The sequence below is a fragment of the Auxenochlorella protothecoides genome (genome assembly GCF_000733215.1).
Source record: "Auxenochlorella protothecoides strain 0710 unplaced genomic scaffold scaffold126, whole genome shotgun sequence".
Lineage (NCBI taxonomy): Eukaryota > Viridiplantae > Chlorophyta > Trebouxiophyceae > Chlorellales > Chlorellaceae > Auxenochlorella > Auxenochlorella protothecoides.
Genome location: NW_011934319.1, coordinates 23,750 through 41,451, shown reverse-complemented (window position 1 = coordinate 41,451; position 17,702 = coordinate 23,750). Strand labels below are relative to the sequence as shown.

The 17,702-nt window shown below is 63.2% G+C and overlaps 6 protein-coding genes across 6 annotated transcripts in view; 3 read left to right on the top strand and 3 right to left on the bottom strand.

The window, feature by feature from the left end:
• Positions 1-2: 2 nt before the first annotated feature.
• On the bottom strand, positions 3-2,717 carry F751_1273 (Non-structural maintenance of chromosomes element 4-like protein A; the record flags this gene model as incomplete). Its single annotated transcript, XM_011401765.1, has 12 exons — positions 3-94; positions 428-557; positions 763-835; positions 951-1,030; positions 1,172-1,250; positions 1,395-1,503; positions 1,673-1,797; positions 1,912-2,015; positions 2,160-2,257; positions 2,369-2,449; positions 2,552-2,612; positions 2,697-2,717. The coding sequence occupies 12 exons, from the start codon at positions 2,715-2,717 to the stop codon at positions 3-5; spliced, it is 1,053 nt and encodes a 350-aa protein (XP_011400067.1).
• Positions 2,718-3,098: 381 nt separating this feature from the next.
• Positions 3,099-4,538, top strand: F751_1272 (hypothetical protein; the record flags this gene model as incomplete). The annotated part of the gene is made up of 5 exons (XM_011401764.1): positions 3,099-3,184; positions 3,354-3,457; positions 3,586-3,700; positions 3,936-4,088; positions 4,265-4,538. The coding sequence occupies 5 exons, from the start codon at positions 3,099-3,101 to the stop codon at positions 4,536-4,538; spliced, it is 732 nt and encodes a 243-aa protein (XP_011400066.1).
• A 337-nt stretch (positions 4,539-4,875) lies between these two features.
• F751_1271 (Expansin-B1) lies at positions 4,876-8,042 on the bottom strand (the record flags this gene model as incomplete). The annotated part of the gene is made up of 8 exons (XM_011401763.1): positions 4,876-5,373; positions 5,940-6,084; positions 6,461-6,544; positions 6,641-6,753; positions 6,917-7,060; positions 7,283-7,429; positions 7,672-7,830; positions 7,938-8,042. The coding sequence occupies 8 exons, from the start codon at positions 8,040-8,042 to the stop codon at positions 4,876-4,878; spliced, it is 1,395 nt and encodes a 464-aa protein (XP_011400065.1).
• Positions 8,043-8,395: 353 nt separating this feature from the next.
• On the top strand, positions 8,396-10,296 carry F751_1270 (DNA-directed RNA polymerase II subunit RPB1; the record flags this gene model as incomplete). Its single annotated transcript, XM_011401762.1, has 5 exons — positions 8,396-8,741; positions 8,869-8,968; positions 9,137-9,304; positions 9,419-9,524; positions 9,790-10,296. 5 exons carry the CDS (start codon positions 8,396-8,398, stop codon positions 10,294-10,296), a joined length of 1,227 nt encoding a protein of 408 aa, XP_011400064.1.
• Positions 10,297-12,090: 1,794 nt separating this feature from the next.
• F751_1269 (Uncharacterized protein C4orf21) lies at positions 12,091-17,118 on the top strand (the record flags this gene model as incomplete). The annotated part of the gene is made up of 13 exons (XM_011401761.1): positions 12,091-12,328; positions 12,885-12,987; positions 13,125-13,260; positions 13,443-13,726; positions 13,866-14,121; positions 14,314-14,488; positions 15,215-15,318; positions 15,419-15,489; positions 15,656-15,878; positions 16,101-16,352; positions 16,580-16,741; positions 16,869-16,985; positions 17,014-17,118. 13 exons carry the CDS (start codon positions 12,091-12,093, stop codon positions 17,116-17,118), a joined length of 2,226 nt encoding a protein of 741 aa, XP_011400063.1.
• Positions 17,119-17,404: 286 nt separating this feature from the next.
• The window catches only part of F751_1268 (hypothetical protein), a gene marked incomplete at both ends in the record, with an annotated part of 2,701 nt that continues 2,403 nt past the window's right edge, over positions 17,405-17,702 (bottom strand). Inside the window, one exon of the mRNA XM_011401760.1 lies at positions 17,405-17,581. Coding sequence (XP_011400062.1) covers positions 17,405-17,581 — 177 coding nt within the window. The remainder of the gene's footprint in view (positions 17,582-17,702) is intronic.

Sequence of the window (17,702 nt, the reverse complement as noted above, 5' to 3'; positions counted from 1 at the left end):
AATTAGTGATTTATCTCCTTTTCACTAGTCTCCCAGTCACACCCTCCTGTCGCACTGCTTGCATACAAGGTTGTTATACAGCCCAGCTCATACTCTGGCGTCACGTGGGGGCATGATTATCAGGTTGATGTTGGGATCGCTCTGGGTCTTCATCCTCAGGCATCCAGGCTGCAGTCTGGAAACTCGACGGGGCCTGTACCCAGCGCAGGCTATGCCTGCAGCCGACTGCGCACCGACCTGCCAGGGGTTGGCGCCCCCAGCCCACTCTTCGCCGCAGATCTGGACTGAGATCTCGCGGGTCGCGTGAACCTGGCACTGCTCGTCGACCCTGAGTGTGTCTCCAAACCCTCCCCTCCACCCGCCCGCTCGCCGACTGGAGTGAGGGGGCTGGGGCGGAGCCTGGCGTCGGCGGCCACGGGGAGCGCACCCCTTTGACCCCGGGGGGTATCCTCTGGGGGTGCGCTGGCCAGGCCGGTCCCCCCCTGCGGCCGCTCCGCGCCGGAGCACGGCCGCTGGTAGGCTCTCGTCCGGGACAGGCACGCGGAGGCTGGCACAACCTGCCAGGGTGAGACCATTGGGAGTGAATTGTGGGGACGGGTGGTACGCGTCAGCCCACCCATTTGTCAGCCCATTGTCTTGGATGCTGCAGAGAGCATATCGCAGCGAATGAGACCACGCGCAGTGGCAGGGACAGGCGCGCAGCTGTGTGTAACCTGGCAATAACCCTTGCCCCATTTCCATCCAGAGAAAGGAGGACCGCACCTGCTTCCATTGCTCCCACTGCGCCATGGAGTAGTCCATGACGAACTGCACCCTCTCCGAGGCATCGCCGGGCCTGTTGTTGGGGGAGCCAGCATTCGAGGGTGTCGGTGCTGCGAAGGTCACAGACTGCACAAGCGTCCGGGTGAGAAATCGTGCGATTGCTACTGTCCGCCCTCTCCTCACCGCACCTGCTGCCCCTCCCCAGGCAGGGGATGACCATGATGCCCTGCCGCTCGTCCTTTTCGAGGGACACCCTGCGGTCGCGCACCTGCAAGGATAGCAGGGATTGCCAAACTGACTCTTCTATGCATGCCTTCGATAATGTGTGGAGTTCTGCACAGGGGCCTGCCATCCGGAGTATGGCCTCTCATGCCCAGGCAAGCCCCCACCTCCAACTGCACCTGCTTACCAGGAAGGAAAGCGTGAACAAGTTTTCCACTGTCTCGGCAAAGGAGTCGTGGTTGAGCACCAGCTCGATCAGGGGTACCCTGTGATGAGGTAATTTGGCACAGGGTTGGCTTGACCTTGATATAGTATGGCAAGGAATCCCTGCTGCCCGACCTTAATGCATGGGACCATTCGACCCCTCACATCTCTTCCTCACAACCCCCATCCAATCCCAACACCCTCACCTGCCACTTGATGACTTGAGCAGGGTCCACATGTCGGTCATCTGCTGGTCTGTCTCTCGAGCCTCACTGTCGGCCCCGTCATCAATCTCCTCGGGCCGCACAACCTCGCCTGCAGGGAGGTTCAAGGGGGTGGCGCTGGGCGATCCACAGCGTGGCTGGGAGCGGCGCGGCCGCCGGGCTAGAGCGCACCAGGCTGAATGCCGCCACGCGATCACTTGTTGGTCCCCTTTCCCCCCGGGCACCCCTCATGCCTTCACCCTCGGCCTCGCAAAGCATACCTATCTGCACGCGGCGATGCGCCAAGGTCCGTTTCACCCTGGGCTGTGCCTCCAGGGGCCCCAGCATGTGCTTGATTGTGGGGCAGGGCGCAAACATCCCCGCCACGTCCTGACCAAACATGAACCTGCTCAGGGGGAGGGAAGGCTGGCTAGGTGGGTGGGTCCTGGACAGCAAGTCCATTGTCAGTGTGATGCGGAGGAAGCGCACGGCACGGCGCCACCTCAGCCGCACAGCTCACCACTTGAAGGCAGAGGGCTGCATCTCTGCCGCCGCCTGCTGGTCCAGGCGGGTCACGTAGCGCGACCTGAGGCGGCGCAGCAGGTCGTCTGGGGTGCGAGCTTGCTGTGGGTGGGCAGGAGGGGCGAGGTGCCTGGGTGACCTGAGCCGGGCAGACTGCAGCTGGTCAGACACAGCGACACACGCAGTGTGAAGTCGGGACGCACCCCCAAACCCGCACACCATGCCCCAGCGCGCCGTTCCCCTCACCCTCGCGCCCGACGTGAGCTTCCGCACAAACTCCACGCCGCTTTCGGTGACGATGGCGAAGAGCTCCGAGTCCACGGCGCTCTCCCTGGGCTTCTCCACTGCGCAGTGCGGTGACGGTCGGTTGGACGTGGGTCGCCGCGCGCAGGCAGCACGCAGGGCACCCAGGGTGCACACCTCATCTCCAGCACCACCCCATTCGGCGCGTTCACCCGTGTGGTGGAGGGCATTGGCCTCCTTGACCAGCTCCGCAAGCTTGTTCTGGTCCGTGCTGACCAGGTTGTGCTTCTCATCTGCGCGGGAATATAGCATGGGTTGGAATGATTGAGTCAATGCCGTGCAGGAAGCACGGCACCCTCCAGGATGTCCCACAGAACATGCAGCGCCCTACCTACTTCGGGCCTTGCTGATGAGGTTCCTGTACGCTCCTCGCAGGGTTTGGGCAGCCTGGCGCTCCTGCAGGGGTAAAGGAAATGTACTAGATGGGTAATGACGAGCCAAAATACGCTGCTACAGCTGCAGAAGGTTGACTAATCGCACCTGCGAGGCGTTCGGCGCCATACTCCCGGACTAACCAGCCCCAAAAGGGAAGAGGAGCCGTAGCTCTACAGCTTCCCTCTGCTCCAGAGATACTCAGGAAGAGTAGGCGATAGGTATTCAAGATCAATTATGCAGTGCCCATTCGATAGAATACGAGGAGAGCCTCCGTATCTCGCTCGAAATTGCAGCTTGGCCGGGTTCGAAATGTGGGAACGGGGGGGTGGCACACCATCGGAGAAAGCAGGATCGGAAGTGGGCCGGAAACTCCCTCCTCAAAAACACGTATCCGGCCTGAGTAAAGACATCCATTGGGACTGATTGCGATCCCGCATACGCTTTTGAGAATACCACCGTCCAGATCACACATATTCTCCAGCCTCACGCACACCCCTCCTCGCCATCATGGTTTCGGCATGGTGGATGGTGGCACACTACCTGCTGCCCCTGCCGCTGATTCTCTTCGCGCTCCTAGCCCTACCTGGACCAAAGTGAGCTGGCGGTGTAGGTCAGGGTACCAGTGGGCAACCTTGCTCCTCTACAGGAGCCCTGTGTCAAATTGACGGGGTGCCTTCGCTTGCCCGGGTTTCCTGCACGAGGTTTTGCAGCCTGGACTCATGCACTGACCGTCGATTCCCTATTACCCTCTAGGAGTATCAGGCGTGGGATTCTCCTCTTCTGTACCCGGGTGTTTGATCTCCCCTTGATAGGAATATTTAGGCTCCTGCATGTGGCCTTCTTCCTCACCGGGATCGCCTTCTTTGGTAGGTATAGACGTGGGCTGGAATTCCAGCAGGGGTACTATTCTCTTGATTCCAGGAGAGCTGTCGATTGCGTGATGTGAGAATGATCTCCAATATTCAATCGCGTGTGCTTTAACATCGGTCCACAGGTGCCTTCAGGCAGCTGCGTGCCCTGCGTGACCAGCAGCAACTGGGCATCTACGGATCCCCCAACCAGGAGATCGCCCTGCTGTCCAAGAAATGGCGCACGGAGCGCAACCTCTGGTGTGCGGGGCTGCCGGCCGAGTGCTGGACGGCCGAAGGATTGGGGTCTGGTCAGCCTGACGAGTTTCCTTGCTGTGATTCTCGCTGCTGGCAATGCCTTGTGTGTGGCCATGGGCTGAGATGTGCACCAGCCACAACAAGTGTAGCTTCCGCCCCAGTACAGCCCGAGCATACAAGGTACATTCCCTGAGTTAGCACACCCTTCACAAGCCCGTCTCCGCCCACCCACTCAAAGGATCGCGGCGTTTGCCTTTGCCGCCTGGGCCGGCCTGGCCGCCTTCTACCGGGAGACGCAGCGCCGTGTGGCTCTGGAGGACGAACTTCACGGCACAGCCCCCTACCCTTCCACGGGGCGCGGTGGCGCCGGCACGTCGGGCGCAGCCCGTCAGTCACGGTGATCATCTGGACTGTTGCCTGGGGGTCGGGTGGAGGAGGGGCAGCCGTGCATGGAACGGAGGGCGATGCAGTCGCCGGCGACTTTACTATAACCCCTCCAAGCGTGTGCGAGAATCCGAGAGCCTGGTAGGACTCCTCACTCTGGACATTGTACTGCCCCTCTCTCAGACCCGGCAAGGATGCTGCCACGAAGGGCGGAGCCGGCCTGACAGCCATCCCCCTGCCCAAGATCGTCTCCACTGAGAGCGGGGACCTGGGAGTGGTGGAGCCCTCCCGGGACCTTGCCAAGCAGCTGGAGGTGCAGTTCGAGGATGAGCGGAAGGAGCTGGAGGAGGGGGAGCAGCGTCGGCGGCAGACGGATGCCCTCGAGGCCGAGGCGGAGGCCGGGGAGGGGGAGGGCGGCGCCGCCGGCAAGCAGCCCCTGGAGAAGAAGGACGACTGAGGCGAGGGGGCTGAAGGCTGCGCACACATGAGCTGGGCCATGACCATGAACATGGTCTGGGCTGTGCTGACCCCATCCCTGTCATCGGCATCCTCCCTTTCCTTGCGCCGGACGTGTCGCAACGCATGTGCATCGCCCCCGGCTGCCACACCCGCTGCCGTGCAGCACCCTTTTCCTGGCTGTAGTTCTTACCCAAGGTCCGGGGCGTCAGACGATGCACAGCCTGCGTCCACGCTGCAGCAGGGACATGCAGGCGATCGCTGCCGCGTGCGCACCGGTCATGAGACAGAGCGCATGCAGGGTCCGGGGCGGCGTTCTTTCCCCCACCTCGGCACCCTCACACACGCATCAGCCTGCGCCCCGCCGGGGTCACGGCCGGGGAGGGGGCTGCCGGCGGCACCGGGACCTGGGTGGCGGTGATGGCGTCCAGGGAGGCCTGGTCGAAGTTGAAGGGCAGCAGCACCTGGTCAATGATGTGGATGACGGAGGGCCCGCAGGCCAGCAGGTCGGCCTGCAGCACGTTGGCGGAGGAGCCCACGCCGCGGATCACGGGCCCGGCGGTCACGTTGAGCTGGAGCAGGTTGACCTTGTCCAGCGTGGCGGAGGTGGGCAGGCGCGTGCCGGGGGCCAGGGTCCAGGAGGGCCACAGCCCCTTCACCACGTGGTAGGCGGCCAGCGGGTTGGCCAGGTCCGGCGCCGAGTTGAGCAGCGCGGCCAGCGTGTCGGCGTCGCGCACGCTGCCGCCCGCGATGGCCGCGTCCAGCGCCGAGTTGGTGGGCACCAGGAGCGTCGCCTGCGCGTCGGGCGCGTCCAGCAGCACCGCCAGGCCCACGTTCTGCGTGAGAGGGGTTTTTAGGGTGGGGGTGGGTAGGGGCCAAGGAGTGGCGTGGGCGCGCCTGTTGGGCCGGCCTTCCGTGCAGGGGTGCGTCGCGTGGCGCTCCATCACGCTGCCCACCCACCCATCTCAGCCCCCCAACCCCCCTTTCCATTCCTCTTCACCAACCACCAACGCACCGTGAGGACCTGGACCCAGGTGGACACCTCGGGGATGGTCTTGAGGGTGGCCAGGACCGAGGAGCAGTTATCGGCGGAGTAGGCGGGGTCGGCGGCGGCGATGGCGGCGGCGGAGAGGGGGCCCGCCGCGGCGGGTTTCCGCGGCAGCGTCGGCACGTCGGCGGGGATGTAGCGCACGGGGGCGGGGGTCAGCGTGGGCTCCTCGCTGGACGGCGCGCCGGGCTCCGCGGCGGGGGCACGCGCGCGCACGGGCGCCGGGGAGAGGCGGGCGGGGGACGGCGGCGAGCGCGCCGCCGCCCCGGTCTCCTCCTCGGGGGCGGGGGCCAGGCCGGTGGTGGCCGGCTCCGGGAGGGGGGCCTGGAGCTCCAGGGCGGGGGGCAGCGCAACAGTCTCTGCAGCAGGGGCCTGGCCGCCGGGAAGCAGGCTGATGACGCCGGCGGCCGCAGACTCAGGGCCGGGCTCCAGACCGGGCAGGGCCAGCGCCTCCTCAGGCGAGGGCTCCACGGCGGGGGTGTCCAGCACGCTGTTTACGCTGTGGAGGGTAGGTGTGATGAGGGTGACGTGTGGAGGAATGAAAAGAAAAGGGGGAGGAGTTTGATGAGGGGCCAGCCCCAGCCACGAAGCTTGCTGGCCAGCCGACGGAGGCGTAGAACAGCTGCTCCATTGCCACTTGAGACGCAAATACAGGCACCCACTCCATCCCATGCATGCTTGCATGCAGGCAGGGACGACACAGTGCACCACTCACGAGGCCTCGGGCTCAGGAGTCGTCCTGTGAGCCAGGGATGGGTGGTCGAGAGTGTTCACAAGAATCATGTGCATAATCCCAAGGATGGCACCTTCAGGCAGACACCGCGCGGCCCCCTCCCTTCTAGACTCGCGTGCCCTTTGACGCAGAGTCCTCTCACCCGTTGACAAGTCCGGAGGAAGCGCCCCCAAACTGCACGCCGGTCTGAATGTCGCCCAGCTGACCCTCTTCGGTGATGGCGCTCCTGCGTAGAGGGAAAGGTGCGGCGCTCGAAATGTGCTACACAGGGCTGCAGCACAGGGTTGGCATCGCTCGCGGACTTGCCAGTCCAGGGACTCACTGGACGATCAGCGTGTCGCCGCCGCGGGTGATCCTAATGTCCAAGGGCAGGGAAGGCAGGGATGAGGCGTCCCACGCCGCGCCGAACGACCTCGCCAGGGGAGCCCAGTCTCCCTGTGGTGCAGGATTGAGTGAATATAGGGGGGTGAGAGTCCTATGCCAGAGTCCGTGATATCGGTGGGGCTTGCGGAGCTGCCGTCCAACGCAACCACCGGGCGCCCCTTCCAGGGCCTGATCTGAGTGTGACGCTTGCCCCCTTACAGTCCTCTGGCAGTACCTGGGATCCGCTGGTCCGCAGCTCGACGGAGTCGATGGGGCCCTGACCGGCCACTGACAGGAGCACAAGCCGGAGGTAACCGCCCAGCGTGGGCCTAAAGGTGTCGATCCTCACAACAATGTCGCCGGGAGGGGCGCAGGGCACCTGCGGGGCGGTGGGGGATGGCCTGAGCAAGTCAAGTGATAGGGAGCAGCAGGGGATGCTGGTACATTTTGGGCCGTGGGGCCCCTGGGCAGGCTGTGCGGGCCTTGATCAGGCACTCCTCTGTCATGTGGTGCTCCTTGCACCCTCTCTGCACAGGGTCTACACTGAAAGCCTTCCAGCCCTTCCCCCCAAAGCGCCAGATCGCTGCCGCCCAGGACGCACCGCAGTGGCACGGCCTGTTGCCAGGCCGATGCTGGGACTGAAGCTCTTGGCATACGCGGTGGGGGACACATAGATCTGGCTGAGGTCGCAGCCGTCGCAGTTGTCGGTCACGAGCGCAACGAAGGCGCCGGCGGCACTGCCACACACCTGCTGCAGGGAAGAGGGCGCGAGGAGATCCTCTGAGCAGGGAAAGGATGTTCCTCGCAGAGGCGCAGCATGGACGTGCACACTCGTGCTTGGCAAGCTGATGCGGCGCAGCAGGACTCTGGAGGTCCTTGAGCGTCATGGACACAGGCTGTCCGACGACCCTTCCCCTGCAAGCAGATTAAGCCTTGCAAACGCCCTGGGCCACACTGCCCAGTTGCCCCCCAGCACCCTGCAAAACCAACCTCGTCTGTACACTGGATCTCCAGGCAGGTGCCGCACCCTTGGGGAGCGGACCCGGCCAGGAAGGGGCTGTCCGGGTTGACCACGGCAATGGCGTCATACGGCCAGCTTGAAGCGGACAGGGTCCCGTACCCGCAAGCCCCGGAGCCGGCTGGGCTGTCCTGGAGAGACGTGGGAGGGAGCTAGGGGGGTGAGCCGCAGTGGCTTCCTCGATTACCCGGGCTGATCCCGCCGCCCGGGAAGTCTCGCCCCGCACGATCCACCTCACCCCTCCACTAGCAGCACTTCCGACAGTCACAGGTGTCCAGTTCGTCTGGCCCTTCGCCACAGCAAGCAGCGCCAGCAAGAACCCAAGTCTGCGCGAGACACTCATGGTCGCGGGTGCTTCTTGTCGCGGTCTAGTTCAATACGCTCAATAAGCTGTGGGCACTCCAACCCACTTCTAATAACGCTATAATGTAGCGTAAAGTTGTGAGCGGGGGTGCATGTGGCGCGCTGATGCCCCATCAGGTAAAATTCTAGGATGGTCCGGCGTCAGATGCTGGAAGCCTGTTACCCGCCATCTGGTGCCCACGTGATCGGACATGTCATGTCTTTTTCCATGCCGTTGCCGCGTTGAACATTCATCGTCTCCCAGAAAAAACGCACCATTAAAGGCGAACCCACGGCGTGTGAACCACCATTACATATTTTAGAGCAACCCAGCCCTGACGTGCCTCTGCAATCATGACGTACCGTCTCCGTATCTCGCTGCTTCTTGCATGGGCAATCGCGCAAGCATGTCTATCCCCCGCGTCCGCGGCCTGGCAGGGATTGCCCGCTTTCGGCGCGGTACAACTGTGCGTGCCCTATAACGTCCAGGTCAGGCCCGGCACCACCTACGCCCTGTCCGTGGAGGGCGATCAGAGCGTGGCATCTGCCATCACAACCGGAGTCACCGGGAACGTGCTGGCGGTGGGATCCAACGGCTTCACGAGCTCCCAGCCCATCCAAGTCGTCATTACGCTCCCGAGAGACAAGCTGGTGGGGGTGTACCAGAACGGACTCCAGGCCGCTGCCTACGTTGCACCAGGTATTGCCACGACGTTTCATACCGGGCATGGGGGAGGCCACCGAGTGACCAGCCTGCATGGACAGGCATGACGCGCACCCTTGGTCACTTGAAACCCCTCATGGTTTCCAGAAACTCATGACCACAGGATTTAACGGCGGTGCGCTGTCCGTCGTCTCCGGCTTCGGAGCCGGCGAGATCTTCGTCTCCGGAGCCTCCTACAACAGCGTGAATGTCGAGAACAGCGGGTAGGCTTTTCACCAGTGGATGGCTGGCATGTTGTATCCTGCCCGTTGTATGCTGGTTAAATGCTGTGATATGTGTATTTCCGTTGTTGTGTATAGCTTTTGCGCTGCACGTCCTGAGTTCATGCGGTTTCTCATCATTAGATCCCCTCACACTCGCACCGTCGACAGGACTGGCGTGGTCAGCCTGTCAGGGTCGTTCGATGCCGTCAACCTGCAGGCAACCGGCATCACCAACACCTACATTGGCGGTGTGGGCTCATCCGTCAACGTGGGCCTGTCGGGGATCAGCAACGTGTACCTTGCCCCTACGAGCTCAAGCGTCAAGATCACTGGGAGGTGGGTTGAAAAGGAAGGGCGGGGACAGTTGTGCCCATTAGGTGGCGTTGTAGACACATGGGGCTTGGCAAACGGTTCCTGATCCTCATGCCACCACAATGCATACCCTTGCAGGGCTTCGGGCATCTCGTCTGTGCAATACAGCCAGGGGGCCTGCTCCGTGCAGTCCGATTTCCCACTGCGCAGCACTTGCGTGCAGAGTTCGGGCCTGAGCATCCAGGTGTGTGTATGCCTAGGAATTCTTTCCTTGAGTGGGCAGTGTGTGAGTACCTTGTGTGGAGACATGTGGTCCCTTAGAAGGATAATGCTCTCCTTTGCTCCTGGCATGATGGTTGTGCATCCTCCTGGCGCTTGAAGCGTGTTCCATTTAGTGGTTGGGCATGGCCAACCATGCCCTAAGTGTCCTCTCCGGTTTATTTGGTGCAACAGCAGTGCCTAACGTAACCACTCTTTTCTTTCCCCTTCTCCCCCGTCTTCAAACCCAGGTGCCTTCTGAGCCCCAGTGGACATCTGGCCTGACTGCCCGTGGCACCTTCAACTGCGTGGGTTCCAGCGGCAGCACCTCCTCCTCCACCGCCAGCTCCCCCGTGCCCACCCCTGTCCCCACCCCCCAGGCCAGCCCCTCCCAGACCAGCGCCTCTGCGGCTGCCACGGCGGTGAGCAGCCCGGCACCAACGCAGAGTCCCTCTCCCAGCCCGGCATCGCCCAGCCCCAGTCCTGTGTCGCCCTCCCCCAGCCCCAAATCGCCAAGTGGCGCCTCCTGGGCGCCGGCGCCCGAGCCCGAGGCCGAGGCCGGATCCTACAACTTTGCCACCCCCACCCCCGGCGGCTTCCAGTCCCAGTCTGGGTCCACGGGGCCACAGGGCAACAACGCCAATGCGGTGGCCCAGGGCACCAACTCGGCCTCGGCATCCAGCACGGCAGGCCCCGGCGGGGTCAGCACTCAGACCTCCAACGACGGCACCAGCAACCAGCTGAGCACGGCAGGGTAGGGGAGCAAGTCCCGCGCGCAGCGTTTCCTATTCTGTGCATGCATCCTTTCCTAGCGATTCCAAACGTAAACTCTGTGTGAAACCTCATGCGTGGCCCTGCAAGATTTCGCCTGGGCTCCCTCCATGCGTGCACTTTGTCTCTCTTCCCTGCCTCACACTGGACAGGCCCGTGCTCAACCTGACGCCCCACCTCCATTGACTGGTGTGTGTACATGATTTAGTGAGATGTCAGAGGGGGGTGGGTGGAACGATGGGGTTCCAAAGGTGTTTGCGGCATGCGCAGCATTGCAGAATGGTGTTCCTGGGCAGAGACAAGCCGAGCAGACAGCGGATAAGAGAGCGAGCGACATGACAATACAGAATACCAAACAGTGCACGACACTGATTGCAAGCTACTGCTGCTACTGAGACTAGAACTTCTAGATACGTTGTGAAGGTGAGGACATGATGAGCCCCATCAGAGCACTGCGGATGGTGAGGCGAGCGATAGAGAAATCGTCACGCTCCGCCCCATCTCTGGGTCCAGCTCAGCTGCTGCTGCTGCTGGTGCTGCGGGGTCTTGGTAGGCGTCTGCATGGATCTCGGGGGAACTGGGAGCACTCGGACTCCGCCTGTCCTTAGGCACATGCCCAGCGGTGTAGGCCACCACCGCTGTTCCATCTGCTGGGTTGGAGTCCCGGCAGGAATGATTTTAAGCATAAGAGCGAAGGCTTGGAGATTAAAAATAAGTACATTGAACTGAAACGGTATCATCAATCAACCATGATGAAACTCCCAGAGTCATTTCCACCCACAGCATACCAGGGTTAACAACGAGCATTGGTACACGGCTCTGGATGCCTTTGCTCATCATGTGTGCCACCATCGCTCTTCGACGCTCGAGTTCCGCCAGATTGAATGCGCGCTGCTTCCTGGAGGGACTCGGGGGAATGGCCTCCTACTTCGTAACCCCCGGCACATACCGAAACGGTCACCACACGACCCACGTACGCCATCGCACGGCAACACCGACCTACCTGCAGGAATACCACAGCAATGTACCAATGATGGCGAAGACGATGAGGAGAACGATGCCGCCGATTGCGAAACTGCCGAGGTCGGGGCTGTTGCTGCCTGGGAGGCGGGAGAATGAGTTGAGGATGAAAGCCTGTCCTTTGCACATATCCTTCGTAGCCAACGAACACAAATACTTACACGGAAGTGTCAACGTCACCGCGGGAGCTTCCCATCCGGTGTCACCTGAACTCATCCTTCGTCGATCCCGGAAGACGAGGCACCCGGCGACCAAGCGGGTCACCGGGGTGGGCGGCCTCCGGTCAGATGGTCGGGAGACCAGAAACTCACGAGAATGAGTTATTCCCACATTTGCAATCGGCACTGCCCCTTCTGGGATGGCAGGACACCTGTCAGCAGTGAATTCGGAACTCGAGCATGGCGCCAAGATATGACGACACGCAGCACCCTCAGCATGGAAACCCCCCACCATCAATCTGGAACTCAGGTACTCGACATTCAGGGAGATTAATGTCCTCAAGCCTCGTCCAGCAACCTGGGCATCGGTATTCTTCAAGCCGGCGCTGAAGTCTACCTATGCAGAGAGCTGCCGAAGACTCCTGGCAAAGAATTGTCCGAATCGCATTTGAAAGCTACCCATTTCTGAAAAGCATCCCGCAGATATCGACGCACCGGCAATCATTGGACATACAGCCCATGCATTGCCGGCATGATTTGTCGATGACGACTGCTTTCCATTCATCCATGCATCAGCGGTGCGATGTGCTCTAAAACGGGAGCATGCGCTCATTCACGGCACGCGCCACGTACACTTGCGACGGACACAAGAAGCTCCGGCACAATCGCAAGTGGCTGGACGGCTTCCTGAACATCTCGGAGACCACCGTCGCGCTCCTGAATGAGGACAGGTCGTCCGTGCTGGGATCATGTCGCCCGGATGGTCCCACTCGAGCCTCCCTGCTAGAGGGGGAGGAGGTGCTGCTGGTCAACCCCAGCATTCTCGTGGTCATGGACACCAGTCCTGGGCTGCCAGACCCACCTCGAACGGATGGGACTGGTCCATCTACCGCCAGCAACGGCAGCATCTCAAAACCCAGGCTCCAGGCAAAGGCGCGCGTCCGTGTGCGTCCGAACCCGGTCTTGTACCTCCCCGAGCCTGGGGACAGCCCTGGCGCACAAGGGCATGTCCAGGAGTCTGCAGCGCCATGCCTTGCTCATCAAGGTACGGATTAGGGGGCCGTGGCTGCGTTGGTACCTCGTCATGCATGGCCCAGACAGGCCCACAATCGACTGTTAATGATACATAGCCAGGACCCGTGTCCCCCTTGCAGGCCACCCTCTCGGCAGTGAAGAGAACCTCCACCCTGCAGGCTCGCTGCCTCGGCGAGAGGCACAGCCGGGTGCGCCGAGCCTACAGGCAAAGATCCTCCTCCCCTCTACCGCGCAAGCGCAAAGCGGTGTGAGGAAGCGCTTTTTGCCGCCTGCCGTCGTCAGTACCCCTGCCCCTCAGCTGAGACCAAGTGACGGTCCTGGCGGGCCACTGCTCGCCTGCCCAGTCCCAACTACCGCAGCAGTCGCTGCTGCTCAACGAACGGTGACCTTGCCGGATGTTTGGCCCAGTGCCGCAGCCTACATGGAAAGCATGGCCTTGGCCGTCAGGGAGGAGGTTTCCCTCAGGTGCGTCGAGATGGTCTGTGTTGAGAATTGATCGGAGTATTCTGAGTGTGAACCAGCATGCAGTGCCCTGGGGTGTCCAGCTTGGAGCGCAGCGTCTCGGCAATCCTCTCAACATCCCCATCCCTTCTCTGCCTCAGGGTAGTGGAGGTGCTGCGCAACTTCCATGCGGCCATCGCCGCAGCTCCGCAGGACAGCGCTGCCCCACCGTCGAGCTTGCGCATGCATGGGCTGCGGTATTACTCGCCCTGCGACCTCATCAGCTGGGCACCCAAGGTGGGCTGCTGCTTGGGGGGTTGCCCTGGAGCAGCTTCTGAGTGCCAAGGGGGGCATGCCAGTCACACAATGAGAGTGAGGCAGCCTCGAGGGCTGTGTCCCACAACCTGGCCGTCCATACACAGCTTCCCTGTCCTGACTGGAAGAAGCCTCTGAACGCTCCAAAGTCCTCTACCGCACAGGCGTCTTCGCAAGAGATGCATCGCAGGGGCAAGCTGCAGCGGGCCTGCGCCGACGGGGGCTCTGACCTACCCTCGGAGAGGATGGCCGGGGCTTCCATCTGCCTGGTGCTGCCCAAGCAGCGTGGCCCTTCCTCCGAGTACCGGCGGGACGACATCTGGATCCTGAGCAACGACGCCTGGCTGGGCAGCAGGGCCGAGAGGGCTGGCAGGCCCATGGACCGCCTGCATGCGCCCTGGGTCGCTCTGGCCCGGAGCCTGTGGCATGGTCCCAACCAGGAGGGCAGGTGGGTGGCAGCATGGGTCACTGGCCGTGCCAGGGCAGGGTGGAAGGGTCGTCCATGGTGCCAGTACCACCCAGTCACGCCCTCCGCATGCATCCAAGGCGTCTGCCGCCCAAGGCCCCCAGCCCCCCTCACCACTCAGGCTGGCGATCGAGTTCCTGACGGATGCGGCCCCCCGCCTGGGTCGCCAGCAGACCGTCACAGCCCTGAAGGGCCCCGAGTGCAGCTCGGAGCTGGGCATGCTGAGCATGCTGTGCTCTCCCCCAGCCCACTCCCTGCCCCTGCTCGCCCCTCTCATGAGCCCACCCCATTGCATCGTGGGGCCCTCCGATCCAGACGCAGATGGGGCCCAGGGCCAGGCCGGACTGAATGCCGAGCAGCTCAAGGTGCTGCGTGTGGTAGCCTCCTGGCAGCTCCACGACGATGTCAGTGGGTGCACAGGGGTGGGAGGCTGTCCTGAGCAAAGGGATGGGCGCCGCCGGTGCCTCGGTGGCTGGCCCTGAGGTCCCCTCCCGCCTGCCTAGCTCCATGCCCACGGCGACCGATGTGGTTCCCAGCACCTCGCCAACCCCAGAACCCCCTGCTCCCAGGCGCCTGCCCCCATCTGTCTGGTGCATGGACCCTTTGGGTCGGGCAAGTCCACCCTGCTGGTCACCCTGCTGCGCTTTCTTCTGCGCGCCCGAACCGTGGCCGGGAGCCCCCTGGAGGGGGCACGCATTCTGGTGTCCAGTGGCACCAACGTTGCGGTGGACCGGGTGCTGATGGGTGAGCCCGGGGGGTGGTGACTCCCGCCAGGGTCGCAGCTGGTGCAGGGTGCAGCTTCGATGGTGGGGCCTCCCGGGTGCCTGTGCGAGAGGCTGGAGGAACTCGGCTGCAGGCAGGGCGAGAGGCGCCGCCGAGCGCCCCCTCCATGTCTCCTGGAATCCGCGCACAGGCCTCTTGGAGGCGGGGTGCACCGACTTCCTCCGGCTCGGTCCCCTGAAAAGGATAGACAGGCGCCTGCTGCCATACTCTCTCCACGCAAGGTTGGTGGCAAGGGGTCCGTTGCAGGGCTCAGCGCAGGGTGGTATGCTGGCAGGCCTGGCTGGATGTGGTGGAGCGTGTGAGAGTCCATACTCTGTGCTCACAGCCGGTCAGCTCATCCCAAGTTCCACCCCACCTGCCCCTGCTTGCAGCAAGACCAAGGCCACTGGAATCAGCGAACTGAAGGAGATGATCAAGGCCACGACCTCCCAAGCCGAAGCCTGCCTGCTGCGCGCGGAGCTGCTTGCCCTCGAAGCAGGCGCGTGGAGGGGGGAGGGGGATGCATGCTGTAGGTGGGTGGCAGTGGCTGAGGAGAGATCAGGCAAGCTCGTCGATGCAAACCAGACATTGGCTGCTGCATGTGGGCTAAGAGAATTCGCATTCCTGTGTCGCTACGCATCCAAGCTACCTCTCCAGGACCAACACATTCCTTACCTCTTCTTTCTTCCTCCTTGCTCATCTTCCAAGGCGCTGAGCGCACCCGGCGTCACATGCTGTCCACCGTCCCCATCGTGGGGGTCACCTGTTACTCCTCCATGCTGCCTGTCCTGGATGGACAGGTCTTTGCCGTGGTGCGAGGGGAATGGCAGGGGGATGATTAATTCCCTGGGTGAGTTCAGGAACCCACATTGATGTTTGGGTGACCAGGCGCATGTGCCATCCTACGCGCAGACCATCCTGGACGAGTGCAGCCAGCTGGTGGAGCCGCTGTCCCTGTCACCCATCATCCGCGCCCAGTCGAGGTGGGGCAGAGGTTTTAGTGGAGCTCATCTGGATGCAGCACTCCCACCACGTGTGATTGAGGCACAGCTTCACCAACTCTCAGACATGCATACCCCGACCCTGTTTTGCAGCACGAGCTCTCCTTTCCAAGTGCCTGATGCATGGCTCTTCATCGCACCTGCACAGGTACCTGATCGCGGTAGGCGACCCATTGCAGCTTCCCCCCATTGTCGCGACGCCCACGGCAGTCGCACCGGCCGGCGGCGAGGCCGGCCCCGCCTTGCAGGCCGGTGCAAGGCCCACAGCTCGCCATGGCCTGGCGCGGCCCATGTTTGTGAGGCTGGCGGCGGCTGGGCACCCAGTCCACCTCCTGCGCCGCCAATACCGCTGCCACCCAGTCATCTCCCAGGTGAGCTTTTACTAGTGTTCTCTGCCAATGCCGACTATGGGAATGGCATGAGAAGGGTGGCTCCCCCCCTCCCCCCCCCTCACCCCGACGGATTTCAAGCAGGCATATGTTTATTCTGAGGCAGCTGCATTAGCAGGCTGTTGCATGCTGTCAAGGGATGTAGGGCTCACCCCAGTGCACCGTACACCTCCCCGATGAAACCTCTCCACATCCTCCCTGCAGATTCCCAACCGCTGCTTCTACGGTGGGCAGCTGCTGGATGGGTGCAGCGCTTCCCAGCGCGGCCCCGTCCTTCCCGGCCTCCCCCCTCGCCTGTGGATCGACCCGCGGGGCGGCGAGAGCGGGGGCGAGCGGGGGGCCCGCAGCGTGACCAACCGCCGCGAGGCCGACGTCATATGCAGCATGGTGCAGCAGCTGCTGGGACATGGGGTGCCGCCCTCTGCCATCGGCATCATCTGCTTCTTCAGGGCGCAGGTGGGGGACATTGGGAGGGGGTGGATCGCCAGCATGCCGGCTGGTCGATGGGTGGCTGAGGTTGTGCATTGCTTGTTCGCTCCGAGGTTGTGCAAGGTCTGGCACAGCTGAACGGCCTTACGAACAGCCAACACCCTGGCAGGTTCTGAGAAGTGGGCAGCATCCTTTCGCTGCACGGCGTCGCACCAATTCGCTCGCTCACATCTGAAAAGCCTACCTTTCTGCAGGTGGCGCTGCTGCAGGGCCTGCTGAACCCCCAGCCTCCAATGAATGTGACTCCCGAGGCGGGGCAGGGCGTTGCACACGGCCCCTGCACCGTCAGCGAGGCGCCCCAGGGACCCCTTGCAGAGCAGGCGGGGGTGCAGGTGGCGACGGTGGATGCTTTCCAGGTGAGGGCTGGTCCGACGCTGGCTGTCCTCGGACGCTGGGCGCCGGCTGACACGATTCTCATGATCAAGCCAGCATGTCACACACCATGCTCGTCATGCAAGCCATCCCCCACCCCACCACATGCAGGGAGGGGAGCGGGACGTCATCATCCTGAGCACGTGCGTCACCCGGCCCTCCCACTTCGTGGGCGACCCGCAGCGGCTGTGCGTCGCCCTGACGCGTGCCAGGTGCCACCTCTTCCTGGTCGGGGTCCCCCTCGGCCCTCTCCCAGTCGGCTCCAGCCTTCCAGGCCCTGCTGGCCTCCTGCCACAGCCTGCCCGGCTGCTTCAGCACCACGGACCGCTTGCCCATCATGGAGGGGAGGCTTGCGGCTTGAGGCATGCTGGCACACGGCTGCACACACCGTAAGTACCCTCGGCAGTCCCTGCTGCTGTAGCACGGTGTCTATTCCAAATACATCCAGGATCGGCAGGAGAGAGCAGCAACTCATTCGGGTGCAACCGGAGCGGCATACGCCGACTGGCTGACGTATACGTGGAGGCAGGGCTGGCCCCAGGGAAGGGGCCCGAGCACCAGTCTGGGGAACTGGGCAGCTCTGTGACATGTCTGTCATCTCGTCCTGCAGGGGGCCGATGTGGGACGCACTGCTCAAGTCGAAACCATCACCCCAGGCTGGGGGCCTGGCCCACGAACCCGTCGTTGGCCAGCATCACGTTGCACACCGCCGCCGCGCTGACCAGCGCGGCCAGCTCGTCGGCCTCCTCCGCCTCTGCAGCAGGCTGCGCGCCGGGCGTGGCAGCCGCCGACCGACCGCTCCCCGCCCCCAGCTCCTCCTCCGTCTCCGTGTGCCGCGGCTCCCTGAACTGCGGGGTGGGTGGCCCAGCGGGACCCGCCGCGGGGGCCACCGCGGCGCCCGCGGGGCTGCCGGACCCGGCCGCCGCCCCCCGACGCACGGGCCGG